Below are 19,756 nucleotides of genomic sequence, written 5' to 3'. Positions count from 1 at the left end.
ATTATCGTGAGAATACCCTTTTTATTATATATTTTTTTAATAGGTCATACCGGAAGTGTTTTAACCGCTGTAAAGCAGGAAGTGGCGGCAAAAGCGTCAGCCATGAGACCGCCGCTATTATTCCGCTCCTCAGGCTACGTCTTCCGGGCATTTGTGGACTCGTTTCCCCATTTAGGACACAAGCTCCTCTGCCGTGCCGCCTACGTGCCACATTTGTACACGTTGAGAAAAACGATGCACTATCAAACAGAGGAGAGAGGAAGCCCAAACACCCCCGAGTACCGGATTTATTTTAGTAAGTGAAGAACCGCCATTGTTGTGAAATAATCATAGACACACCCCCTCACAAATTAATTTCATGGTCTTGGGGGGTTCTGGAAGGTTCCTGATAAAGTTTTGCCCTTGTCAGTAACGTCAATATTCAAGCACCACCAACATTTGGAGTGTAAGAAACATTCCAGGGGTGCATCCTTTTCGTATTTATTTTATTTCGTCACCAAACCGTCTGTGTTAGCTTGACATCTTTTTTTATGTTCTCCCCAAGAAAATTCAGATGGCAACTACATTTCTCCTTTCCATGATATTCCCCTCATAGCTCAGGAAGAACAGGTAACCATTATTTTGGCATTATAATGGCCTTTTTCTACTTGTAAACTATATACTGTATGTGTCATGTTCTTTCACCAGTGCAATGGTTTGCCAGCCAAGAAGGCCAAGAGGAACGGGAGTGAGGTACGTTCGGATAAGTTCTTATAAGAATGGCGTCTTCTTAAATCTACGCTGCGTCTTGCCAATAAGGACTTCATGAAGGTCTGTGTATGTTCAGGCGCTCTTCAACATGGTGGTGGAGGTACCCCGCTGGACCAACGCTAAGATGGAGGTAAGCAGACCCTGAAAATTTAGAAATATCAAATCCTTAAAAATAGAATATAAAGTCTACTGCTTGAATACACTTCTTTAATATGAAATTCATTTACGTGATTTCTTTTGTTAGATTTAAACTACAACATTGACTGAGAGTGTACAAAATGTTACTTGTTTTTATTTCATTTTGAAATATCCATGTTCTAGCTTTTCAAAATATAGGGTTGCTCTTGTCTAAAACTTGACCCCTCCAAATAATTACGCTTGGAGTATTACTGCAATTACTAAAGACGAGAAATTGCGGAAATATTCGCACTGACTACGAGGGATGCGCGTGTAGTCACACACACGAAAAAAGAACCAGACTCCTTCACCATTTTAACCATTTCCAGATTGCGACAAAGGAACCACTGAACCCCATTAAGCAAGATGTAAAGAAAGGCAAACTCCGATATGTTGCCAACATATTTCCACATAAAGGCTATATTTGGAACTACGGCGCCATTCCGCAGGTAAGGCGTGCATTCCTTCGTACCCTTGGCGCTAATGCTAATTAGTTTGTGCACAGTTATCGCTCAATTGTTTATAATTTTACACGATTCGTCGGAGAAGACGTGGGAGGACCCTAACCACATGGACTCGGAAACAAAATGCTGCGGCGATAATGACCCGATTGACATTTGTGACATTGGCATGCAGGTGAGAAGACTCCTCGATACATGGAAAGGTTCTTGAGAACGTGTCTTTGCTTGGCTTATTTGCTGGCTTGTCCTTTTAGGTGTGCTCTCCCGGTCAGGTGATTCAAGTGAAGGTGCTTGGGATCTTGGCTATGATCGACGAGGGCGAAATGGACTGGAAGGTCATCGCTATCAATGCGGCCGACCCTGAGGCCAATAGCCTAAATGGTAAAATGGACTTATTTTGTTCACTCTACATTAGATGACCTTAGCCAGAGTCCTAATGGCGATGAACTGATCAATAAACTCTCTCTATCGATGTGGGCAAAGACAAAATCACCTGCAGCAGTTCTGCTTTTTACTTAGACATTGATGATGTCCGCAAAAGCCGGCCTGGTCATTTAGAGGCCACCGTCGACTGGTTCAGGAAATATAAGGTTCCAGATGGGAAGCCTGAAAACCAGTTTGGATTCAACGCTCAGTTTCAAGATAAGGTATGATAATTGGATATAAACATTTGTAAGAACTTGGTTGTTCTATCCTGAGGCTTTGTTTCGTCATCCTAAGGACTTTGCCGTGGAGATTATCAAATCCACACATGAGCACTGGAGGGCACTAGTGCAGAAATCGACAAATAGTAGTGGGATTGAATGGTAAGATGTTCTTAAGAGTTGATTTTACGGAATTTCTCTGGATTGAAATTTATGCCTGGTTTGTTTTGTTTTCCCCAGTAAAAATGTATCATGCTCTGACAGTCCCTTCAATTGCAGCGCAAAAGAGGCTAAAGACGTAATTCAGTCGGTGAGACTTATATAGAAGATCGGCAACTGGACATCAACAATATTCGCTCATTGCTAAATGCAACTTTTTATTTACGCAGGCGCCTGTGTTTGGTTGTGCGCACAGTGTTTCGCCAGAAGGTAAGTAGATGATGACTTATTTGGGTTTACAAACTCCACGCACTTTTGTAAATGCCCTTTCTGTACTTCTTCCTGCGCAGTGGACAAGTGGCATTTTGTCTGAGTGATCGGGAAATTGAAAAGACGGACGCAAACTGTCACTTTGGTATCGATGGCACCTTACTGTTTTTTAGCAGTATCAATAATGACTGGTAAGGATCTATCGTCATCTCTTTCGAATGCCATGTTTGCTGTCCAGTCAGGCTAAGTAGATTTTTTTTTTTAACATTATAACCTAGCGTAATGTTACTTGCTATCAATATAAACTTCCGTGTCCAATCACAAATGAAATATCATGTTTTGATCACCGTCATGTCATTTCCTTTTATTTTAATCGTGCGTTAGTAATCACAGATAACAGTCTTTTTCGTTGAGGTAGTTAGTTGGATATGTTACTGTACATTTTTATGTTTTCTTGACACATCAAAGATTTGCACGATCTGCACCAAATGTGTGAATAAATCCACCGAATGACGTAAAAGGAGCATACACAAACATTTGAAACTAGGGATGTATTTAGAATGGTAAAACTGATTTTTTTTTTTTAATACAAGTCAAATAGCTTTAAATAAATATAGATTTATTAGAGGAAAAAAAAAACACCCACACCTTGGCAATATCAGCAATGATATAATAACAGCTTTGAAATAAACTGCATTCAGTACATTACAATACTTAGTTTCATACCTATTTTTAATCCAATTTATGGAGCATACCAATTTTCAGGAGAACAAGAGAAGCCTTGAGAAATAAAACAGGAAATAAGTTTTAGTGTCCGCCTGCAAAAGAAAAAAAAAAAAAGAGAACTTCGAGTTGTTTGAGCCAAGTACGTGCAGTACTCTTGTTATACCCGGAAAGTCATTCAAGCATTGCTGACTCAGCTTCAAGTATGGCTCTGCATTTTTTTTTTTTTTTTTTTCCCCCACCTGCTAAATCTCTTAAATCACCTCACCACAACCTGCTACTGTTGCTGGGCTCTGTACAATGAACACATCACTGGATTTCTACAAACTCAAAAATATAAATTCAAATATTTGTCGCGCTAACAGTAAACATTACGATGAGATTGAGTGTGAAATTGATTCTTTGTGATTCGATCATTTGTGGGTCAATTTGCCTCGAAGAACCAATGTTCACTTCAAGTTCTAAAAAAAAAAAATCATTCTTGATATTCTCTGTACAATGTGACAAATCCATTTACACCCTGTTTTAAATAAAACATTTTGTACTTTATTACATATACATTTTTTTTTTTCTGAAAAAAATTTGAAGTGCTTTCAGAAAATGAATTTGTTATAAGAGTGGGTGAATTGTTACTATAATGTTACAGTCATTCCATTATATATCACATTAATTAAAAAATAAAGAGGAAAAATCATACAATTGCTTAGTGGTTATAAATAAATTGAACTATACACAGGCACAAAGACGATAATCACTGCCTTGATTTTGCCTCGTAGCAAAAGCAAATAAATTGCTCTTAATTTATTCACTATCATACTTTCCCTTTAGTCACATCAGTGCATATACGTTGTGTTCATTTGAGGAAAAAAAAAAAACCCATCCTACGAGCTAAAAAATAAAAATAATAAAAATGCAGGAACTTTCCCCCCCCCCCCCCCCTCACTAAAAATCTGTGTGACGTATTTTAGAAAAGATGAACCGGAACACAAAATACAACGGCACATCCCTGAATGAGGAAAAAGACAAAACAAATACAGGAAATAATGTACATTTTCTTTTTAAGTGTCCCTGATTTTACAGTAACATTAACAATTCAAATTTTCTTGCAGGTAGGTATGAAAGTAAGAAATGAACTTTTCCGCCTTTTAGGTGGCATGCAGTTAAACTGTAACCCAAAAATATTTAAAACAAATATGATTTTTTTTTTTTTCTTTTCTTCCTATTGCCAAAATGGTTTTGAGGTATATGACTGGTTGGTACTATACAATATTTAACAGCCTTCCTCTCACCGCCTAAAGAGTCTCACATTGTATGTTTTAACAGGTTCAATAGCACCCCATGAAACAAAATCCATCGGAACACAAAGAAAAACAATGACATAAACTTTGCGCATTCTTTACAACAAACACAATTTAGAACAGTAATTCCAAAAAGGGAATTTAACTTACTGTACACATCTCACCTATTTATTTTACAGTTAGATTACAAGAATGAAGCCACAGCAAGCCAGCTGCCCTCTGAAAAGTGACACCAAGCTTACCCTGTCCCATGCTCCTCCTCAGTGTATAAAAAGCACATCAGCTAAGCACCACAGACATAAAACTACACTTAAGTTTCACACTTCAGGTCGGTTCAACGAACTTGCCGAAAGGAACACTTTTGCTGACAGTTAAACTGGAAAACCTTGGATGATAAAAAGCTTTTTTTTTTTTTTTGTTTCTCCATCTTTAAAATAGCACCATTTGAACGGCTCGATGTGTAGTGGACATAAAAGCTCCAACACAATATGATCTGAAGGTCTTTTTTGTTTTGTTTTTTTTTTTGCATGAATTCGAAACAAAAATATTGTGTTGTTTTACTTTAAGGGTGCTCGCAAATTATTACATCAATTCATCGTTACGTGAATTTTTTTTCCGCATAGTTTTTATAATCAAAGTGCTCAAGATACACTGACGCACATCAATTTTGATGCTAGCGATTTCAATTAATTTTTTTTCCATGATTTCCTATTAAATTATTTCATTTGTCGTATCAATACATTTTAAAAATACTACATCATTAGCACCTTGTAGTTGTCATTTTCAAATTTGGCATTCAATGCCATTGTTGAAGTATTCAAACTATAGAATAAAACCACCAAAGCTTTGTTTCCAGTAAAAATAAAAAAAATAAAACTAGGTCTGTGTGTACAATTGAGAAGCACCAGATGTTTTAACAGTGTGTATCTTGCAAAAGTTGCAACACAAAAATAAATACATCCATAGCAGGGTCAACAAGTAAAGCTCAGTTGTTAAAAATATAAAACACCTGAACCGGTTAGGAGTGTTTGTACGAGGCCAGTGCTGCAGTTGGTCATAGCATAAATAAAGCACCTTCATTTTTTTTATTTTCTTGAGGGTATTTTAAGCAAAGTGACTATAAGGTCCTGTGACCTTAGTGAAGGCATACGGAGATGTACTGACGTAGGTGTTGGTTGTACACGATGACGATCCCTCAAAGAGTGCCTTGATAAAACGCTTATAAGGAGGCTCCCCAAGAGATTCTGACATCTCTGGATGCTCGCGCTTTGTCCCCCTCTTGTTGCTCTTCCCCGGCGTGCCCTCACCACCATTCCTCTCTGCGTCTTCTTCCTTTTCTCGAGCCTTTTCAGCCATCTTTGCTTCCCACATGGCCAGCCCATGTTTAGCCTCGTTCAAATTTTTGTGCTGGTAGAAGACCAAGGATATGCGTGTTGGGTGATGACGATCAGGATTTTTCAGAGGCGTGGTGGCGTGCAGCTCCCGTTTAGCGCATTCGATGAGGACCGAGCCATGACTTGGTGCCACTGCCACTCCACCGATATCAGGGTCTAAGAAGTTGTGCTCATTATCTGACCAAATTTCTGGCGGCTTTGGTGGGGTTGTGGGTCTCTGTGGGGTTCCAGGCTCTTGTTTAATACCAGTCACCATGGGGCTACCGTTGAGCAGACCCAATCCCGTCTGTGTTTCTGGGTTTAAACACGCACCACTTAAGTGAGCACCAAACATCTTTGGGTTAGCAATACCCATTTCCTGCTTAACTTGCATATGGAATGGTCGTTGGCCTGGAGGGAACATTTGAGGACTCCCAAAGTATGGATTTGGCGATCCAAACTGATTGCCGTTACTCCCGGCAGCTGTATATTCTCGAAGTCTGTGGGCAGAAGGCGCTCTCGAAAGGGGGTCCATGAAATGAGGATCAGCGACCCCGTTCGGACTACAGGGACTGAAGGCTCTCATGGGGTGAACTGGCCTCATGCTGCACGCGTTATAGCCATTGACTTGTAAACCATGATCTGCGTAATTTTGCGGATAATTGAGTTCGTAACGCTGATGTGCCGCGTACTGCTGCTCAGAGTACAACACTTGCCGTTGTTGTTGTTGTTGATACATCTCCAGTTGCTTTTGGTTCGAAGCATAGTACGGATGGTAGTTATCAAGAGGCATTCCGCCATTGCACTGATAGACCGGGTATGATTGTTTAGATCCATCAATGAACGAGTTGGGTGCATGGACCGGGGAAGGGTAATGGTTTGCTGGTGTTGAGGGTTGATGATGAAACATGCTCCCTGGCTTTGAAGTGCTTGGAAATGATCCTGGATAACCAGGAAACCTGGGATATTTGGCAGCGTTCGGTGCACCGGGATAAGAGGTAAGAATGTTTCCGTGCTGTTGATGCTGCGGTTGCAAAGAATGAGCTCCAAGGGGTTCCATTGGTTGATCTGGATGATGAGAGGCTCCTATAGCACCTGGAACAGATCCCAAGAATGAGCTAATATAGAAGGCAATGCCAGAAACGATAAGAAAGTCAAAAAAGATTTACCTTGCACAGGTGTGCTTAGAGCGATGTTTTCACAGGTCCCAGGTTTTGTTTTCGACGGGGTAAGTTTCTCTGACTTATCATGAGAGTTGTCTAACATGGTATTCTTGATAGCCGCCGCTTTCTTAGCATCCAGCTTTTTTTGCCGACAAGACTTTGCGGGCTCTGAGAGCATGCGCACCTGGCGGCGGAAGGCACTGAGGGCTTGAATGGCACCCGATTTCATTTTTTCCTGCTGACCCTCCTCGCTGCCATATTCATCCGTATTGGCAACCTTATACAGTGGTAGGACATGGAGCTGCTCATCCTCTGGTATCTTTCCAATCTCTCTATTGTCTTCCCTTGTTAACGTGCATACCTAGAAAGAACAGAATGAGTTAACGACTCCTGTGTCACGTACAATAAACCTGGACAAACATATTTAACTTACCACAGTGCTGCCCCCTTGCATGTTGTGAAGGTCCCTATGAGCATGAGCACAGAAGTCCAGACAAGCAGTAACCCCAGAGAAGGGACGCCCCTCTTTTAACCCCAAACGGCAATCAGGTCCTCTGTGTTCATGTTCCACCTGTTACCAGGAACAACCAAATTTCACTCCGATTGACTCTTTGTAAAGTATTATCGTTAATTATACAGATGTAGTGTACTACACTTGGGTACTAGGCAACCGATAGATGTGGTTTACCAAGGAATGCAAAATAATCTCAACCTGATTATAAACTAGTCCTCACCTGGTTTCCATAAGCTTCAGGGGCCATATTTTTATACAAGGGGCCCAGTAAGGTGGCCAGACGTTGAAAGTTTTGCTCCAGTCTCTCTTCCTAAAACCCAAATAGATCCCTTGTTAAATTGGCATTATTGAATAAAATTAAGTATACAAGAAATCAATGGAGAATACCTCTCTGACATCATCTCCTTGAAGTTTAAATTTTCTTGGAATTTTACTTCTGGCAAATTTGCAGCCATTGTAGTACATGCTCCATGAGCATCCGAAGGAGAATGATGCTCCACAAGCATCTGGATTTAATCCCTGGCATGCACAGGTCCTCCTGAAAAGGAGAATTTGAGGGTCTCATTGTTTGAGTGTAAGCAAATTTGGAAACTTCAAGTACACATTGTAATGCACCTATTTGGAAACAGAGGTCCCTAAAGTAATTTAATTGTTTTTTATAGTGTTGCGGCTTTCATTTGAGCAGACGTGAGGTCATTAGCATTTAACATTTTAGGCTTTTAAGATTTTGTAATTTCCTTGCCCACCGACGTTTGTTTTCTGATTTGCGGTCACTCACTCTTCGTTGAGAGCACATCGTCTTTGGGTGAGGGCTCCATGCTTCGTTAGCGTTTCACTTAGCTCGAGGTAGAGTTTGTCAGCTAGGCTGGGTTGGATACCCTCCCAGACCAGGATAGCCACAATTATGCAGGCTGTCTCACATTTGTGTCCAGTGCGTTCTCGAACCAACACCAGTAGCTTTTCGTCTGCACTGGCTCGGCGGATCACCTGAATCAGATGACGAACAGAAGTTATTGCACATGTTTCAACGTCTCCCTTTGCGGACAGCAAATAGCGTGCCTACCCATTTGGCGATCGGGCACCCCTGTGTGCTTTTTCCTTCCTTGCCAGTATACACGACTTTCTCTATCCTGATGGCACCACCGTTTAAACCCGACCTTGAAAAAATAAGAATGATAAATGCTTACAATCAAACAGTACCTTGTGATTATACTTCACGCAAAACTGTCGTTTACCTTCTCACCATCTCCTCTCGTATACCGGCAACGGTAGGTGCCGATCCCAGATGAGTATAATATGGGCCCTCATCCTTCTCACTGATTTGCTCTGAGTAAAGGGATATTTCAATAGTTAGTCACCATTTTATCACTAATGTAACCAAAAATCGGTAACTCACCAACGCAGTGGCAGGATGCAATGTCGTATTGTGTTTTAATCGGCGTATCAAGTAGACTTTTTACTGGGGTGTCCAATAGCTTCATCGGAGAATCCATGAATCTCTGTAGGAGTTGCTCTTTCGTGGGCGTGGAATCAGGTGTTCTTTTTAAAGCTGTCATGGACATACCAACTCCAGATGCTTCCACTTTACACATGTCAGTGTTGGTTGACAGGATTGTGACGGGCCCAGAAGATTCCACTTTGACTTTATTGGAATTAATGACAAATGATTTCTTCTCAAACACAGGGGATAGTTGGTACTGTTTTAGACTTTGTTCCATGGAGGCCAGGATGTTGTTCTGCCTTGTATTCTCACACATAGATTGTTGAGTCTCCTGCTTGATTTGCAATCTACCCAGTTGCTGCTGTGAGCTAGGCAAATTAAACCTGGGTTCGTTTTCAATTTTTATATTAGGGAGGCCATGTTTGCTATCTCTGGTGTTTTGTGTAGAATGGGAAGAGACTTGTCTCTCCTGTCTTTGTAAGAGATGCATCCGTAGAGCTTCATGCTTCTGGATTTCTCCGTGGAGAAGTGGCGATCCTGGGTGAGGTCCCCTTTGCAACTGAGAACAGGACTTCAATTGGTGCTCAGTCTTCGGGTACATATGTGGTGGTATCTGTTGGTTTGCTGCACCTTGCGGCAAATAAGTCTGCGACTGAGTCAAAATACGAGAGTCCTTATCGTTGGGTGGGTGGCAGTTATTGGGTCGTTGCAGTTGATAGTGCCGAGAATCACCGCTGCCTGAGTTTGGAGAAAACGATCTTTGACGTTGTATATGACTACCTGTTGTGTTTTTGTAGGTAAAGTGACTGCCGGGTTGTACAGAGTTGTTTTTGTGTTGTTGGTTAAGTTGAACCTGACTTGGCTGCGGCTGACTGTGAGGTCTGTATATGGGAGATTTAAGTTGTTGTTCTTCAAATTGCGGCGGGTGGGACAGTGGACGTGGAAGAGTATAGTGCTGCTGTTGCTGCGTTGGGAAGAATTCAGGTGACAATGTGTCCTGAAGTTCAGGGTTGTCACATAAGTGCTTTGACTGCATAGGACCGACGTAATACCCCCCGGCCTGTTGATCGTGCTTTGACTGGGGTGGTGGCTGCTGGACTAAATTTATGTTCGAATTTGATTGCTGCCACTCTGAATCATTGTTGCCAGGAGCTGAAGCACAGTGTGGGTGGGCTAAGAGTTGTTGTTCCTGGATGCTGTTAAATCCCTGAATGGTTTCTTTAAAGATTCCAGGTGACTCGAACCTTTTTACCGGGTTTGCCTCCGAAATCGGACCGTGAACCTGGAGGCTACGTCTCTGTTGGTCTACCTTGGCAGGGAACCCCCTCTTTTCCTGCTCCGCCTGGGATGGCATACCACTTGTCTGTTGCTTGGAAAGGTTCTGTTCCATCCAGCTACCCTGATGGAGAGTTGAACACAAGTTGCCCGACTGCTGTGTTGTGTTATCTAGATTATTCTCTAATCCAGCTGTCTGAATTCTTTGCTGTGGATTGGGTCCCATAGTGCCCCTGCCGTCAGCTCCATGTATGTTTCCAATATTCTGTTGGAAATTGTTGGCTTGAATCTCAAACTGCTGAGCATGACCAGACCCAGGTTTCCCGCATAGCACCATATTCTGTACTCCAGAGTTGGGTGATGATCCATATTTGGGCAAAACAACATCAGTTGTCTGAAGAGAATCGAAATTGAAATCCTGGTTGGCATTCTCATATGTTTGTTGAGAATTTTTGTCATGGGGATAGCACCGTGAGCCATTTTTATGTTGTTGCAAGGAGTTGGCCATATTTGATGAGTGGACTATACCGGGAAGCTGATCAAGAACTCTTTCGTGGCCAGAGAAAGACGGCGGCTGCTGTTGGTGCTGCTGTTTTTTCTGCTGGTAATCTGTTTCATGATTGTTGGAGTATCCATTCACGATATAGTTGACGGAGTCCAAATTGTCGACTCCTTCAGGGATACCACCTGTCTCAGTCTCTCGCCGTTGCAATTTGAGCATCTGGGCAGAATTGGAGAACTCTGAAGTCAAAGTGGAAGGCATCAGATCTTCACCGGGCACTTTATTAGTTAGAGACCCATTCATAGCATCTTGTGTCCCAGACCTCTGTGGGGCAATTGATACTTGCTCAGGATAATATTGAGACAAAGTTTTCTCTAACAGATCTCCCGGTGTACTTTCTATCGTAGAGGTTGTGAGTACAGCACCGTTCATTGAGACTTTTGTTCTTGGCAGAGCAAAATGATCTCCATTAGGAATTGTACAATTATTGTTTCCTAATTTGAGCTCTGCCTGCGTTTGGCATTCAAATTCTGCGTTTTTCGACAATTCAGAAATCTCCGAATCGACTTTAAATTTCTTCGACTGGCTGGCCAGGAATGACTGTTCAGCAAGTACATGCTTGAAATCTCCATTCATTAACTCTCCATTCATCATAAAGGATCCCTGATCCAACAGGTCCTGTACTGATCCAAGGTCATTACAGTTTTCTTTTTGTCTCTTCATGGAGCCAGCCTCTGTGCTGGCCTTGTAATTGTTCCAGTTTCTGTCCCCAGTAATTTGAAGAGGGTCTCCATCTGAAAAGGTCCCCCCATTCTGGAGTTTGCTCGAGATGTTGCAGGACGTGGTAATTTTCTTGAATGTCGAACTTTCTTCCGTCTCATGCCTGGTCTGGTCTGTTTCCATCTGGCCTGCTTAGAGTCCATTCACAGGCTGCCCTCTCTGCGTCCTACAAAACAAAGATGTTCAAAAAAATGATTATAGAGGCTTAAGACAGATTTATTTTTGCATTCTTTCACCTTATATCTCAATTAACATCGATTCCAAGCGATTACTTATACATTCTTAATCGAGTTTCAGATATTCCATTTCATCTACAACCTAAAGTGTCTTGAATCTTCTCTTGCTGACAAAAGCAAAACATGCAGCTGTCTGTTTTCAGAAGTTTGCCTTTTCATACGTCTTGGACACAATTAAATGTTTTATTATTAGGGTACAACACGGCATACGCAATTGATAGACTCATAGAACTGATAGCTTAAGGGCTAATGCTCCCCCCCCTCCCTTTTCTGGTCTGGTGCTCTGTAAATCAGCAACTAAGTCAAGAGGTTAGTGTAGCTCCATTCCTTTGGGACTCGCCGGGGTTTACAAAGAACCAAGCGGAGCCAAGCAGCTTGTCACAGTTGGATACACCCACTCTGACAACAAAAAAAAATAATCTTTGTGAACCTAGGACAAAGCCAGAGATCCCAGCTGAATGTTGGCCTGTTTGCACACATGCATACAAACTCATGCAATGGCAATGATCACCGGAATTATATTTATTGGATTGGCCTGAGTGTTGGATACAGCCACTTGAGTTCATATATCTATGAGAGTTGCGGAATATTATTTTGTAGTAGATGAGCATTGAACAAAAAGCTACTATGGGTCGGCTGAGAGTGCCTGTTGGAACGCATTCGACTTTTTCTAATGTTATGATATTTTCTTCCCATCCCGCTAGCAAGATTCCACAAGAATCATGTACATACAATTTTATGTTTGACTCAACTTGGCTCGGAGCTGTCTGTCTCCGGACGTCAGTGTCGTGTAATTGCACATCAGGTTGCTCTGCACTACTATTTGTCATTCATCCAGTTCTCTCTTGTTTTAAGACCCGTGCTGTTTGAACATGTCTTTTAAGTGATGTTGTTGGAAACTAGCTAGTCACCTTCATGGTTACAGCCTCTTCAGGCTGGGTTAGGGTTAGGGTTATCCTGCCAATTTGTATTTTAAAAAAAATGTTTTAATGAAGCTACCCTGGAAAAAAATACCAAATTAATACCATGGCTTTGTATCGAGTAGTTAGTACAGGCGACGGTGTAATATGAGTGTGGATAGTTGATGCCATGTATTTGCTGTGACACGGTGGTCATATGTGACATTCACTCCCTCACAACAGCTGCTAGGAGACTCCAGTTCCTAACATTCAGGTTGAGACTTTGGCAGGAGGCTAAAAAGCACTCCTGTCAAAGGTTCGAGAGTATTGTATTCAATCCTGTGCTAGTGAAATATCATCCTTGGCTAGCCCAAGTGTAATTAGGTCAAATTATTAGCATCCCAGAGTTTTTTTAAATTCAACCAAGCCCTAAATATAGAGAACGACCGTGCAAAGCATACATCTATGACAATATTTGCACAACTTAGCATTCCAGCTGACTATGCAAACTTTTATCTCTTCCCCCTCTCGTTTTTTGCCTTCACCCATATCCTTCTAGCCAGTTTCACCAGATGGACTTTTACATTTACTTTATTTCAGTTCTTTTTAGTCATTGGCTAGACTGATTTACTGGAATGAATTAAAATATAGAATATATTTTAAAAAAAAATGCCATGTAATAATTAAAACTAAACCTACTGCCCACATTTTTTAATGCCCAGAATAAATTTGAAAACAAATTTTCCATCAAGTTTAAATTCAAACATACTAAAGAAAAAAAAAAAGTTAAATACAACCGATCTGTACTCAGTGATTCTTTGTCATACCACTAGAGGGAGCCCGTGTACCACTCGTGCTACTATCACCACACTACATAAAACTAGGAAAAGAGTCAGTTGTTTTTCGGACTACAGTTAAAACACTCTTAAGCGTCAGTTGCCCCGAGATGCCCGCTCAACTGTCAAGACAGATGTTCATTCATGCAACCACATCTGACCAACTTACTTGGCCCAGCCCCTTACACTTGTGATTCACATCACATGATGCACTGTTGCACTCCTTCCAAAATGTACCTCACATGGTCACTCATAACTCTTGGAATGAACAGATGCTAAGAAACAAACGGCTCCTGTGTCTTGCAGTATGGCCTTAATCCTTCAAAATGATGCGGGGGGTGCGTTTAACCGTTGATGTATTCTTAGTTGTAAAACAAGCAGAGGTTGTGTTGGAATCTTGGGAATGTTTAGCTTGTTTTTTTTCTTTAAATGACATAGAGCAGACCTCTTTTTAAATTTGCACTTGTGCATGATGCAAAGTAAGCTTCTCTGAAAATAATGTCTATCTGATAATTTATGGATTCCATTTGGAGATGTTTGGAAGTTAGATGGAGGTCTGGAACACGCATGCTAGTTTTTCATGCTGCTCAAAAATTTGCGAACGTGACTTTGCTTTGAACAGCAAGAGGTCTGCTTTTCAAATCTGGTACAGTAGAACAGATTCTTGTGATTTGGATCTCGGTAGCGTGATGTAATCTGGAGTATCTGGAGTCCAGAAGGAAACTTTTTTTTGACTGATCTTTTTTTTTTGCTTTCCTGTTAAGACTTATTATATAAATAAATAATTGCTATATTGGTAGATTTACCTTCTAGAGAAATTCAAATTTAGTTTGATTAAAACTTCTTTCAAACTAACAAATAAAGTTAATAAATGTCCCCAAAGCCAGCACATTGGAGATACTCTCCTGTTTTTAATTTGGTTCCCTCAAGAACTTCCTCCTCCTCCATACCAACTTCACTCTTCTTTATGTTTAATGCAAAACAGATGTAGTCGACTTGGCGGCGAGATTCCTCTTTCGCTGTCTTTGCCCGGCATTTTTATTTTTTTTAGATAATTGCATTTATATTTGTCTTCCGCATCTTGTAATTATTTAATCACCATTTTGTTTTACCTCATAAATTAAAACGATTGAACACAAAGACCTTGAAATAACAACAAAGACATTGAAATAACTTACAAAAGTAGACTAGGTTTTTCCTGCAGCATTTGTTCATGTAAATCAACTAAAATGTGGACTCCAGAGAAAATTTTAAGATGGGAAAATAATTCCTTGCAACTTGAAGACTCCTCTACAAACCACATCTAAGAGTGCCACTCATACATGCGCTCGCACCATAAACACAATAATGCCAAACGTTTTGGTCATGTGGGACTGTTTCCAGATGATTTTTCTTAATGGAAAATGCATGACTGTCAATGTTTTCCCTATCAGGAACCATTACGGGGTTTCAAAGTCATTGATTTGTTGAAACTTTTGAAAGAAATGTTGTGCTTTTACTGCCTGCAAGAGGCGAGGCTGAACTGCATGAACCGGCTGAACTGGATGAACTGCTAACAGCCAAAGTCTTTTATGAAAATTTCAATTCATTGACTAGTTTATAAGTTGAAGGATTGAGAAAAAAATGACACAGAAGCCTTTTATTATCTCTCTTAGACTGAGGCTTGAAGGAGACAGTTGAGAACCCCTTTGACCTGGCTCAAGCTTTTTTTTTTTCGTCGCATTCCTCTTTTCCAGAGAAGGCAACCCCTCTGATAGTAAACAGCAGTTGAACCTTAGCCTAGATCAAACTCTGGTCAAGCAAGTTCTGTCTGCTTGAAACAGATGAAAATGGAAGCAACCCTTCCTGACATCCGATTATCAAATTACTTGGAGCATCAATAAAAATCCCGATTGCTCTGTTTTATATTTTCACGGCTTGGTAACTGATCCAGACTACACCTCGCAAAGCAGCGTGTCTCCCTCCGACCTTCTCGCCTTGCAGCAGTCAATATATCTGACTCACTTGATGAACTGTGCGCGGAGAAAAGTTAATTTATTTCAGGCCACATGGTAGCCATGGTTACCGTCTTATGAGTGCTCCAAAGACCATCTGGTGTGAACATTACCCTAGCGCTACTGACTACACGATCGGCTTGTCCTACCACCTGAAATGACATTCATGATTATTCCAATCGGAAAAGATTAACAATTGCATGATTTTATTTGATTTCATTCAGCCACTTGCCTTCAATTGAAGCACTGTAACATTTTACGAAACATTTTCCGTCTGTTTGCGCGACCACTTTGACGCCGGCTTCGATATATAAACAGGAAATAGGGGTGAACAGTAAACAGAGGAAATATTTTATAAGGGGAAAATCTAAACATGGCAACAGACCGATTTGTACATGCTCTGTCCATTGTTTCTCTCTTTCTGTTTCAGTGAGCTTATGCAGACAGTTTCTCATCGCATCTCTTTACAGTCTAAGTTTAGCTGAAATCAAACCCGCCAATTATCACACTTTAGGATGTAAAACCTTGTAGTTTCCCTTGGGCTGTCCAAATCAAAAGACACCACTTGTTGGATGGATTTCACTTCAGCAACCTTATTTCGAGCTCAAACTCCTCGACAGAATTAATCTGTGATGTCATTCAAACGCTTCGGTTCAGTTACGCTTCTGAATATCATTTTTGCTTCAACAATTGTGTCCGTGTCGCTCTTCCTTTCATAGGTAGCGGAACTTTTAACTCTCCACCCAAATTCCAGACAGCAGAACTCATCAAAACAGATCCTATTAGCGAACGGTCGGAAGTCCGAACGCAGGCGAGCGAAGACGGTGTTTAATTTGGGATGCTTACGTAACCCGGTGCTTGCCGCGTTAGCGAATGCTACGATAGTGTTTGTAAACACAGCGGCCATGTGCGTGCGCTCATGTGGAGGAAGTTTTTCCGTCACTGCCCTCATCGGGGGTAAATACGGACATCGATACTTACTTACGCACTTTATCATCTTAATGATGAGGCCTTTGTCTTATTAAGTCACAAATTCAATTTGACTTCTTTGTATTATTTCTTCACCAAGCTCTCCTTTGCCACATGATTTGTTTCTAATATTATCCTTAAAAATAGTAAATGTGCAAATGTCCAAAAAAAAAAAAACCCTGTAGCACTGATTACTTTCCGTTCTGGTCTTATTCTGCTTCTCCTATCCAACAAAACAACCCTCCAATAGCGCGGAAGGAAAATCAATACTGAAGAAATCAATACACCACTCTCTATAGCGCCATTTTGTTTGAGGAAAGCAGTCAAGCTAGAAGCAAGTCTAAAGCTGGGTTTGTTTTCCTGTGTTATTTGTTCAACTACCTCTGGGTGGAAATATGATGCGTGGGCTGGACACAGCAGGGTCAGAGGTGAAGGCTCGGGTATTGTAAGTGGCCGGCATTGTTGCGGCGCACTATGGCAACTGGACATTCTTTCCTTGTTGGTCAAATTGTCTTTTGCCCCCTGCAAGTGGCATAAAGGGGATTTAAAGCCTTGGCCAAGGAGCCGCACCGAAGGTGTGGACAGATGAGAGCTGCAATGTGAATGTGATTGATCTGCTTGGCCCATCCCCCGCTATCCCCCCCCTTGGTTCCTCTTGGGGTGCAGCAGCGTAGATATTTAAAAAGATACTCTGACAGCTCATTGATTAGCTTTCTGATTCAACCATTTTGATAACTCAAAAGACCACCGAGTGTTTTGATTGGGTAAAAAATCATTTTGACCTCCATGATAGGTGAGGATTACATTGCCTTGTTCCCAGTGGCGACCAATCCCAGTTTGTTAAACTAGCAGGTTTAAGGGTCCAATCCAAATTCTCTATCTTGAAGCAAGTATTACCTGAGGCATATTGTAGCGCCATTTCCACAGTCCTCAGTAGAATACACCAGTCGAATACACATCCTTGAGGGAGATGTGTTAGATTCTAATTGGCCAGATGTTAATCATTAAGTAGCACTTAGTGAATGCAAAAAAAACCAACTAATTAGCTATTTGCTGTTAAGGCCTAACGCATCCGAATTGACATGTTCTTGCGACTTTTCGGGATTAATTGCGCTTGTTATGCAAACCATCGTCACACATTTATCACTTTGAATCATGTGATCAATTTAGAATTTTTGAGTTATGACTAGTGGGCTGCTACTCGCTTATCTCAAGTTTAGACAAACAAACCATAAATCATGCAGCACAAAATGAAGGCTATATTGAGTCAAAGCTTCCTTCCACTCCAAAAAAAAATCGCCTTTCTCAAAAAGACATTTGCCTTTCTGCTTGTTTGTCATTCACCAGCGAAAGCAACAAAAGCAGATTCACAGAGAAACACAAGGTAGCCCAGCTGCACTGCCGTGCGGAACTGCACGATATGTCCGACGTGGACTTTTGCTCTCACGCACAAAAACGGTGCTAGCTAACGTATAGATGTGTAAAAGTCAGCTTCAGATAGCACTATTGAATTCAATTTAACATCAGATAAAAATAGCCGTTAGAAAAGAAATAATTTAAAAAAAATCTTGTCTCTATACACTCCCTCTGAAGTGTTCATTTAAAAATAAAATGGAACATTGTGGAAGGAGAGGCATCAGACAGCAATTATTTCCGATGGAAAAAAAAATTCAAAGGAGCTTGAGATTTAAAATGTTCCAATATGTGTTCAAAATAAGAAAAAAAACTCCGAAGAGAACGCCAAATGTGTTTCTTGCTTTCAGCCGGCAGAACAAGAAAAGAAAATGTCAGCCATGTTGGAGTAGCTTTATCTAAAATCCCCTCCTTATTATACTTGCTCTTGTTTTTTTGCGAGGGGACGTTAGCTGCCTTGCTCTCAAAAATAAATCCCGTGTTGAAAACGAAAAAAAAAAACATAAGCAGAATATCCCCCCCCACCCACTCCACAGCAAATCCTCACCTTCTTTCACGTCCCTCCACTTTGTACCAATTCCAACGAACCGTCTGGATCTCCCCTGTAACAAATCCTAAAGGGCAGCCATCTTGCCTCCTTCTGTTCTTCTATGAAACAGACTATCCTCCACATCAATATTCATGCGAAGCACTCTGACGTCCGCTCTCATCATCAGGCGAAGCCGGGGTGTCGCTGTTTGCCGGCTTCACGATCCGAAACCAACTCTGGTTTAATACGACCCAAGCGCTCGGAGTTGACCCTGAAAATACTGCGTGCGGGTCAGGGGGAAGATCCCTTGTTTTGCCGACAAACTCCAAATAGTCCCAAAATCACTTTCCTGCTGAGTCTTTCCCACACAAAGGGACAGGTTTTCTTTCCCCCCCCCACCCCCTTGTGCGCCCTCCTCTCTTTTTCTTCTTCCCTCAGCCGCACACAATAGTGAACACTATGATGGCTGCCCTCAAGCAATGGAGTGGATTCAGGACAGGACTCCACCCCCTCCCACATTTTGTTAAATATTGCACTGGTCTCAACTGTCTAACTGTGGCAGGCTGAGAAGATGTCTCCGCCCCTCTTCTTTCTGAGGGAGGAAACCGAGTGACTTTTTTTTTTTCCCTCCTTTTTCACTCTCGGTGACTTCCTTCCATATTCTGTCTACCGGCCGCCGCTTACGCAAGCTTCCCCTTTAACAGCGTGAAGGTTTTAAAAACGTCACGCTGATAATTAGATAGCGACTGGGCCAGTTTGGAGTTCAAGCAGTTTAGCAATGGACTCGTTTCTACAGGCCGTGACTTATTTCGGCACGCTTCGGCTGTCTGGCTGACTCGATTTTAGAGTGTAGACAACTCTATGGTCTGTATGCGGGTTGCATTTTTTTTTTTTGCTCTGTGTCTGCCAAGACCCTCCTCCTGTTGACACTGGCCACGTGGACTTGTAAGAGCTAGACGGCAGACAGGGGGAAACCCTCGTGGATGTTTCCTGAGACATTTAGAATTGCAAAAACGTGACCGATATGTTGCGCACTAAATTTGAAAGAGCCTGGATATTGCGCAAGAGTCACTCGAATCTGCTGCACATAACACAGATTATATAAAAAAAAAAAGAGTGGACATACTCGTTTTATGGTGATTCGTTTTTTCAATCCTCTCTGCTAACAGGTGGGTTTGAAAATAATCTGTCTTTAAATGCAGCTCAAGCTTAAAGGCAGACCCCTCCTCTTTTCCACTGAGCCACTGCCTTGCTTGCGGTGGTGACATTTGTTGACTCAATAGTTTCAGGCTGAGAGCAGAAAAGGAGATTTGTTTTTACACAGAATGGGGGAGGGGTGGTGGCCAGAAG

General features: G+C 41.5%; 2 protein-coding genes across 2 annotated transcripts; one reads left to right on the top strand and one right to left on the bottom strand.

Moving 5' to 3' along the window:
• Positions 1-70: 70 nt before the first annotated feature.
• On the top strand, positions 71-3,733 carry ppa2 (inorganic pyrophosphatase 2). The gene is made up of 12 exons (XM_049719412.2): positions 71-295; positions 545-609; positions 688-732; positions 827-880; positions 1,257-1,376; positions 1,477-1,563; positions 1,643-1,769; positions 1,908-2,035; positions 2,109-2,194; positions 2,273-2,342; positions 2,422-2,461; positions 2,542-3,733. Exons 1-12 carry the CDS (start codon positions 103-105, stop codon positions 2,562-2,564), a joined length of 1,038 nt encoding a protein of 345 aa, XP_049575369.1. The 5' UTR covers positions 71-102; the 3' UTR covers positions 2,565-3,733.
• Positions 3,734-4,115: 382 nt separating this feature from the next.
• On the bottom strand, positions 4,116-18,829 carry tet2 (tet methylcytosine dioxygenase 2). The gene is made up of 10 exons (XM_049719411.1): positions 18,425-18,829; positions 8,929-11,696; positions 8,768-8,858; positions 8,596-8,689; positions 8,311-8,519; positions 7,920-8,070; positions 7,753-7,842; positions 7,452-7,589; positions 7,025-7,379; positions 4,116-6,950 (listed from the first exon to the last, which is right to left on the bottom strand). The coding sequence occupies exons 2-10, from the start codon at positions 11,651-11,653 to the stop codon at positions 5,587-5,589; spliced, it is 5,217 nt and encodes a 1,738-aa protein (XP_049575368.1). The 5' UTR covers positions 11,654-11,696; positions 18,425-18,829; the 3' UTR covers positions 4,116-5,586.
• Positions 18,830-19,756: the final 927 nt, after the last annotated feature.

This window comes from Syngnathus scovelli, chromosome 5 (genome assembly GCF_024217435.2).
Source record: "Syngnathus scovelli strain Florida chromosome 5, RoL_Ssco_1.2, whole genome shotgun sequence".
Taxonomy (NCBI): Eukaryota; Metazoa; Chordata; class Actinopteri; order Syngnathiformes; family Syngnathidae; genus Syngnathus; species Syngnathus scovelli.
The sequence above is the reverse complement of the archived record's forward strand: the minus strand, read 5'-3'. Positions and strand labels throughout refer to the sequence as shown.

What these genes read in the sequence shown, in the direction of transcription:
- ppa2 (XM_049719412.2), top strand. Translation starts at nt 103, where the DNA reads ATGAGACCGCCGCTATTATTCCGCTCCTCAGGCTACGTCTTCCGGGCA. An exon ending in CGAGTACCGGATTTATTTTA is followed by an intron (nt 296 to 544) that starts GTAAGTGAAGAA and finishes GTTCTCCCCAAG; the next exon opens with AAAATTCAGATGGCAACTAC. An exon ending in TCATAGCTCAGGAAGAACAG is followed by an intron (nt 610 to 687) that starts GTAACCATTATT and finishes TTCTTTCACCAG; the next exon opens with TGCAATGGTTTGCCAGCCAA.
- tet2 (XM_049719411.1), bottom strand. Translation starts at nt 11,653, where the DNA reads ATGGAAACAGACCAGACCAGGCATGAGACGGAAGAAAGTTCGACATTC. An exon ending in GGTGCCCGATCGCCAAATGG is followed by an intron (nt 8,520 to 8,595) that starts GTAGGCACGCTA and finishes CATCTGATTCAG; the next exon opens with GTGATCCGCCGAGCCAGTGC. An exon ending in CTGAAGCTTATGGAAACCAG is followed by an intron (nt 7,590 to 7,752) that starts GTGAGGACTAGT and finishes TCCTGGTAACAG; the next exon opens with GTGGAACATGAACACAGAGG.